Below are 8,380 nucleotides of genomic sequence, written 5' to 3'. Positions count from 1 at the left end.
TTTCCCAATATTGCAGGCTTAATCAAGGATACAATCATTGATAGGGGAGGGACATGATTACTTGGTTTGGAGTTCCATTGAGGATGACCAATTATCTCTTAAAGGAGCTTATCTTCATCTGGTGGGCACTCCCCAACTCAATTCTCAGCTGATGACATGCTCTCCAAAAGTGGTCTGCATATGACTTCCATGTTCAGTTTTTTGTAGGTTGAATGCTGAAAGTATTGATAATTTATTCTTTAACTACATTTTTAACAGAAGATCTAGATTTTGTTGGCCATTATCTCTAATTCTACTGTAGTTGTTTCTTTAAGGCAAGATATTTGAAATATTATTGTTGGTCATGCTTCTAGGCCTGCGAAATTGATCATCATGCCTACTTGTGCCAACAACATTGATGAAATATAGAGAGCTAGGAACAATGTTATTTTCAACGACCTCATTACCCCTTGGAAGTCTTGCACTGTGTCAGTCCTTTCTAAGGTCTTTTGGGGGGTAGAATGGTTAAGAAGGAGGCTAAGGTTGGCATCCAGGATTTTGTACTTCTCAAAGCCTTCAAAATCAACATTAAGCCTCATATCCCCAATATAGTTATGGAGGTATTTTGGACTCCTCCTTTGATAAATTGGGTCAAAGGTAACACAGATGGAGCATCGATTGAGACTCCTAGTAGGGTTGTTTGAGGTGTTGTTTTTAGGGATCATCTTGTTAATCATGTAGATACTTTTGCTTGTTTCCTTGGCAGAAGAAATACTTTTTTGGTGAGCTCCTGAGAGCCATTTTGGAAAATGGAGTATGCACTATCAATGAGTTGGTCTCACTTTCGGTTGGAGTTTGATTCAATTTTGGTGGTTAGGGCATTTTCCAAGCCATCCATTATTCCTTGGTTGGTAAGGAATAAGTGGAATAATTATTTACTAGGCTTTAGGTCTAGATTTTTTTATCTCATACATACATTGAGAGCAACAAATGTACAAATAGGTTAGGTAATATATGCCTAACTATTAGCAATTTTTCTTGGTGGGATATTGTTCACGCCATGATTACAATAGGAATTTGATAGAGTTTCCTAGCTTTATGCTTATTAACTCTTGAGATATTGGTTTAGTCTCCCTCTTTCTGTACCTATTTTCTTTTATACAAGAGCTATAGTCTCATATTTGCTTAAAAAAAGTTTCACAAGTGATTAGGGGTAGATTCGAAAAAAATGGGATAGATTGAAGCAAATATAGTTGAGGATGCGAGATAAAATCTTGATTCGTCACGCAAAAAAGTGAGGACGAGGTACAGTGGGCCCCACATACACTGCACATTTTAAGTTTAAAAATGCAAAATAATATATTAATGTCTGCGTCTGTAAAAATTAAAAAAAAACATCGGAATGAGACGAACACATTAGTGAGAGTAGACCTAAACTCTTGACACATCTCACATTAAAGTTGATACAAAACAAATATATTCAACTCTTGACACATCTCACATTAAAGTTGATACAAAACAAATATATTCAACGGAGGAATTCCGTTTTGCCATCCATACAAATGACATAATCATTTCAAAATGGACAAATATCAATTTTAAGTGTGAAAATATAAAAAAAAAAAAAAATATTTGATTTGAAACAAAAAGACTGATTTGATTTGATGAATTAAAAAAATAGAGATCAAAATTTTAATAAAATATTTTATTTTTTATCTAATAATTTTAGTAATCTTGACCCTAAAAATTAACGACAGAGACATGAGAGAATCACATTTGTTCACATCTAAAATAATTTATTCTAAACCTTATCCAATAAAAATTTAAGACAGTATATATTACTAGTATTATCCCAATTCCCAACTCCTCACCTGTTCGCCTACAGTAAATTTGGAGCTTACTTTTATGACTCTCAGTTATGAAAATCAAATTCTTTCATTAAAATCTGTACTGAAAATCAATGTATTTTACGTTCAACATTTAAATGTCGAAAGATTAGGAATGAACGAGTCTTAAATTATATTTTTTATATATTAATTAAATATTGACTTTTAAGACAAATTAATAGTACATTATTAAGGAATCAATTTTCTTAAAAATATTTATAACAAAGAAAGAAACTTTTTTTATATTAAAGAAAATTAAAATCCTTATAATAAATAGATAAAACAGGGATAGAAACAAGATAGATATTTCTAGAAAAAAAAGGATAAAGATATATCGTTGAAAAAAAGGAAAAAAAGTTATTTAAAAAAAGAAAATAGAAAGAGGGAGAGTGTGTTATTTATATGAGGCGATAAGACTCGTGATTAACGCACGAAATTGCTTTGTCATTTTCTCTAATCCCTATCTTCTTCTCCACCACCACCGTCCTCATCGTCTTCCATTTCCATGGATCCTTACAAGGTACTATCATACCTCAATTCACGATTACGATCAATCGTTTTTCGTTACGTTTTCGATTTCATGATTCATTCAATTCGTAGTAATTTTTACGTATTTATTTATTCTATCGATTTTTATTTTTACTGTTTCGTTCAAGTGTTGATTATGTTTGTTTTGTTGCAGCATCGTCCTTCTAGCGCTTTCAATTCTCCTTTCTGGACTACGAACTCCGGTGCTCCTGTTTGGAATAATAACTCTTCCCTAACCGTTGGATCTAGAGGTATTTAATTCATTAATTTATCTAACTTTTTTAATTGCTTTTTTTTTAATCTTGTTGAAGTTTGCTAACTATGCTATGGGGAAATTGCTTTTTATCATAATTTGATTTCTTGCCAGTATAGTAGAATTACGGTAGTTAATATGATTTCATGAATAAGCTGCATCAATATATAATATATGTATAAGCCTTTATGAGCACTTTATGAAAATAAGCTATAATCCAGTTATGAAATATCATAATCTTATTTTGTATGCTTTTATGTTATTTTACCCCCTTTTGGCAGGTCCAATTCTATTGGAAGATTATCATCTTGTGGAAAAGCTTGCCCAATTTGATAGGGAAAGGATCCCAGAACGTGTTGTCCATGCTAGGGGAGCAAGTGCAAAGGGTTTCTTTGAAGTCACACATGATATTTCGCACCTGACATGTGCAGATTTCCTTCGAGCCCCCGGTGTTCAGACACCTGTCATTGTGCGTTTCTCAACTGTCATTCATGAACGTGGCAGCCCTGAAACCTTGAGGGATCCCCGAGGTTTTGCTGTGAAATTTTACACCAGAGAGGTATATATAGCATAATTTAATTTCTTCATATCTTATTGTGACTAAATACAATTACTGTATCAGTTCGAATTTCATATATATGTCCTTTTGAAGCAATTCCAGTTTAATTGTTGAAATGCCGATAGCAGTTTTCACACGGCCATACAATAAAAAAAAATGAACGCATAAAACATTTAGTTAGGGAGAGGAACTGCTTCATTCCACAGTTCCGCAGCAGTTGCTGTATTTAATGTCAGCGAGACTCTTGACTTTCAGAAGAATAGGGTCCTCTCCATACATGTATATAACATTATGGAGTATAGACTAAATTTATTCGTCAGATTAAGGTCATATGCAAGTTTATAATATCCACTTATATTCTGAGTAGTGTTCTTAATGATAACATGTCCAATGTATTTGGAGCTAAACAAAACTAACAACAAGCTAATGTTGACAGCCAGTTAATCTGGGTTTTATATATGTTTATATGAATTATGTTAATTCACATAAAAAAATCCAATATTTTCATGAGCTCTGTCATTGACTGTTTCTTGACTGTCGTTCATGAATATGGTAGCCCAGAAACCTTGCCAAATCCTATAGTTTTTACTGTAAAGTTTTAAACCAGAGATAAAGACTATGTAGTAGCATAACTAAAAGTTATCTTTCAGTAACTAAATATAATTGTTGTATTAGTTTAAAGTTATCTTCATATCTTTAAAAGTAATTCCAGTTGTAACTGAGGACGCTAATTTATCTACTGAAATGCTTATAGTAATTGTTCTAAAAGGAGGGGATATGAAACAGTTGAAGTCTTGTATTGTACATAATTCTTATCTATACTTTGTGAACACAGGGTAACTATGACCTTGTTGGAAACAACTTTCCCGTCTTCTTCGTTCATGACGGGATGAATTTTCCAGATATGGTCCATGCTCTTAAACCCAATCCCCAGACCCACATCCAGGAGAATTGGAGAATTCTTGATTTCTTCTCCCACTTTCCAGAAAGCCTTCACATGTTCTCCTTCCTATTTGATGATGTGGGTGTCCCACAAGATTATAGGCATATGGATGGTTTTGGAGTTAACACATACACCCTGATCAACAAGGCTGGAAAATCGGTGTATGTCAAATTTCACTGGAAGCCCACCTGTGGTGTGAAGTGTCTATTGGAGGAAGAGGCCATTCAGGTGGGAGGATCCAACCACAGCCATGCTACTAAAGACCTTTATGACTCAATTGCTGCTGGTAACTATCCTGAGTGGAAACTTTACATTCAAACAATAGATCCTGCTCATGAAGACAGATTTGAGTTTGACCCACTTGATGTAACTAAGACTTGGCCCGAGGACATCATACCCCTTCAGCCCGTAGGTCGCATGGTCTTGAACAAGAACATAGATAATTTCTTTGCTGAGAATGAACAACTTGCATTTTGTCCTGCCATTATCGTGCCTGGTATATATTACTCAGATGACAAGATGCTTCAAACTAGGGTTTTCTCTTATGCTGATTCACAGAGGCACAGACTTGGACCGAACTACCTGCAACTTCCTGTTAATGCTCCCAAGTGTTCTCACCACAACAATCACCATGAGGGTTTCATGAATGCCATTCACAGGGATGAGGAGGTAATTTAATGTTTTACTCTTCTATTAATATTCTTGTTTTTCAGTTTTGGTGCAAGAATCAGGTTGCCATGATAACAACCTGATGCTATTGAAATATCTGAATCTGATATTGCATCTTATTCTTTAGTTATATATAGTCTTTTCTTGTGATCTGAGCTCTGTCAATTTATAGGTCAATTACTTCCCTTCAAGGCATGATACTGTTCGTCATGCAGAAAGGGTCCCCATTCCTACTACTCATTTATCTGCAAGGCGTGAAAAGGTTAGTTTTTTTGTTTTTTGTGAGTGAATCATCAGTATATATAACATTACTTTATTTAATTTTTTAAGAAACCACACATTTTAGAAGCAGAACAAAAATTTGTGAAACATTACTGCAAGAATGTATTAACAATTGTACTTCTTAATGCAGTGCAATATTCCGAAACAGAATCACTTCAAGCAGGCTGGAGAAAGATACCGAACTTGGGCACCTGACAGGTTCTTGCTACAAAATTCTAATATGATAAACATGAAATATATTAGGTGATGTCTAACATTTGGTTTTCTTTGCCTTTTTAAATCTTTTCAGGCAGGAAAGATTTCTCCGCAGGTGGGTAGAAGCTTTATCCGACACCGATCCACGCATCACCCATGAAATCCGCAGCATTTGGGTATCATACTGGTCTCAGGTAAGATTTAGAATTGTTAATTTATAACCCTAGGAAATTATAGTGTAGCCGAGTGAAAGCAAAACTGTACTTATTTGCTCTTATGATATCGATATGCAGGCTGATCGTTCTCTTGGGCAGAAGTTAGCATCTCATCTGAACATGAGGCCTAGCATTTAACTTTGTTGCCAAATATTGAATCATCGCAAGATTTGCAGATGTGCAAAATGTATGATAAAGGATGTTTGTTTGGATTACTTGAAAAGACTTTTTATTTTTGTTATAATTTTATATCGTGAATGTATACCATAAATTCTATGTATGCAACTCGTTGAGATGTTACAATAAATGCCGTTGGCATGTGTTAGTGTTTATTAGCCTTTTGAGCTCTTTTTCAGTTGCTGGCACTACTAGTTCAAAGCAAGGCTTAAAATGTTGTTGTGTTTTTGGATTTTGGTTCATCGTGTTTATTTTTAAAAATGATTTTTATAAAATACTAAAACATTTTTTAAATTTATTAGAAGATTAATTTTGAAATCTAATAACATAAATATATCTCATTAAAATTATATATTAAAATTATTAAAATTCGAAACATAATTAAAAACACTCGAAAATATTTTTTATTAAATGTTATTCAAATTAGCGTGAATTTTTAAATTTTGAATATAAGAAAATATAATAAAAGAGTGAATTTTTATAAGAAAATGAGATTAGATGCACAAATTTTACATTATCAAAAATATATCATTCGCGTCATATATATGATTTACACTGAAACAAATTAGTTTGAGGATATATTTGTAGTGGTTCACTTATCTCTGTCTAGTAAGGATCGATGATAGTATACGAGAGGCATCTAAAGAAAAATAGTTTTTCTTTTAATTTCTTTTATAAGATGCTATGTGGTTAACATAGGCGTGCGGACCAGTTAATTAGGTCTGAAACATAGGAAACATTAAGTATCAAAAACATACTAGAAAGCATACTTCATTCTTATAAACAAAATTTGATTTTTAAAATTATTGATTAAATAATATATTTGATTTATATAAATTAAATACATCTTATTCAATAAATTTGTAGTATTATATCTATAAAATCTTAGGATGTCCTTACTCAATATATGATCTGCCTAAATGAAATCTAAACGATTCGTCTTGGAGGGTACGAGGACGTATGAGTCACGCAAGAGAAAGTCCTCGTGGATTTCGAGAAAATAGACCGTCAATAACCTTCTCAGAAAGTGGGGAGCGGTTAAGATCACGTCTAAGAAAAAAAAACTTAGGAATCTCTAAAATTACAATATTCTTCAAGGGAATAAAGGAGGCTCTCAGATAATACACACTTGCTATTATCCAATATTATTCAGAGACCACTTCGTTCATAGTAACCTTAACACTGTCAATCTAACCATCCGCTTACAATCCAACAACGTCGGCTGCTAACATGACCTTTCACCTCACATGAGTTGATTCCTTAAACAACCTCCTCAACTTTTACACTTAATCGTTACCAAACATGGTAAACAGAAAAGCCCTATCCCATACTCCCGAGGGTACCAGCGATACAGGCGACGTCGAGGCCATGGCGGAGATGCGAGCTTCCATGGATGAATTATGATGCCACAACCGAACATTTTAAGACGACGTCCAAAACAAAGTGTCTCGGCGAGCGTAATTATTTCTACTAATTATGCCTAAGAGGCGCGACTTATATCAAGCATCGACGGCTTGGTGTCAAGTCTTGCTTGAGGGCTTGATAAAAGTCTCACGTGAAAGGTTAAAGGCCTCGCCTGAGGGACATAGCGCCTCATCAACCAAGCTATGCATTACAACATCGAAGGAACTTAGATTCCTCAAACTAATTTGCATCTCGCCTGAGGTAATTAGTGTCACCGCAGATTATTTCCAATAATTCACGCCTAAGAGGCGCGACCTATATTAAGCTCTGGAGACTGGTGTCAAGTCTTGCTTGAGGGCTTGATGGAAGTTTCGTCTGAAAGGTTAAACGCCCGAGGGACTTAATGTCTCCTTGGACGGGGCTATTTCCAATAATTCACGCTTAAGAGGTGCAACCTATATCAAGCCTCAGAGGTTTGATGTCAAGTCTTGCTTGAGGGCTTGATAGAAGTCCTACCTAAAAGGGGTAAAATGCCTCGCATAAGAGACTCAATATCTCGCCATCCAGGCTACATATTATTGGGCTTAGAGAGCTCAGACCCCTAAGGCCGACTAAAAAGTCGCAAGGAGAAGCACATGTTCTCGAGATACTCCTGTTAGTTACAGGTGGAAAATACTTTGCCTTCTACTGGAGGCCTCATGCCTAAGGGACTATGTAGTGTTATATTTACAAAAGGCTCTGCCTAGGGCGACTCCCTGGGACCGCCTTATAAGAGGCGACGACTAAAGGTCGCCCAGGGGGAGGTATCGTCTCTCCCACGAGTCATCTCTCATCCATACTGGGAAAAATGCGGGATAAGATGTGTCTTGGATAAAGAGATAGTTAGAGTCGTTACTGACTCATGACTCTTTTAGAAATAGGAATTCAATTATCCACTAGTTAACCAAGTGGACGATGGCCTTTCTCGAGGAAACCCTAAGTCTTAGAGACCTTTATAAATACATCGCCCCTTAGAGGTAAAAGGACAGACTCTAAGTCATATCCATCTTCTACTACCTAAAATATCATCACGCTCTTGGTAACCATAACACATGATTATCCTAATCGTCCGTCTGCAATCCTTGTAGCACTAACCGCCATAAGTTGTCCTTCAAGTTTCAATGTTGTTGGGGTCCTGTTATGTGCCTCGTGTTTTTCACCAACACCAAACAATCCAAACAAGAGTTAGGATTTCTTCGCCCTCCTTCACCTTGATGGCTATCACCATGTCGTCATCGTTCACTGTCTTAT

At 35.3% G+C, this 8,380-nt stretch overlaps 1 protein-coding gene across 1 annotated transcript; it reads left to right on the top strand.

The window, feature by feature from the left end:
- The first annotated feature begins 2,188 nt into the window (after positions 1–2,188).
- LOC127083409 (catalase) lies at positions 2,189–5,888 on the top strand. The gene is made up of 8 exons (NM_001426884.1): positions 2,189–2,385; positions 2,548–2,644; positions 2,928–3,205; positions 4,041–4,817; positions 4,990–5,079; positions 5,230–5,297; positions 5,389–5,488; positions 5,588–5,888. Exons 1-8 carry the CDS (start codon positions 2,371–2,373, stop codon positions 5,645–5,647), a joined length of 1,485 nt encoding a protein of 494 aa, NP_001413813.1. The 5' UTR covers positions 2,189–2,370; the 3' UTR covers positions 5,648–5,888.
- Positions 5,889–8,380: the final 2,492 nt, after the last annotated feature.

This window comes from Lathyrus oleraceus, chromosome 5 (assembly GCF_024323335.1).
Source record: "Lathyrus oleraceus cultivar Zhongwan6 chromosome 5, CAAS_Psat_ZW6_1.0, whole genome shotgun sequence".
Taxonomy (NCBI): Eukaryota; Viridiplantae; Streptophyta; class Magnoliopsida; order Fabales; family Fabaceae; genus Lathyrus; species Lathyrus oleraceus.
The sequence above is the reverse complement of the archived record's forward strand: the minus strand, read 5'-3'. Positions and strand labels throughout refer to the sequence as shown.

Bases quoted from the DNA above. Each gene is read 5' to 3' on its own strand.
- LOC127083409 (NM_001426884.1), top strand. The intron at 4,818-4,989 runs GTAATTTAATGT...GTCAATTTATAG, and splicing joins CCATTCACAGGGATGAGGAG to GTCAATTACTTCCCTTCAAG. The intron at 5,298-5,388 runs GTTCTTGCTACA...AAATCTTTTCAG, and splicing joins CGAACTTGGGCACCTGACAG to GCAGGAAAGATTTCTCCGCA.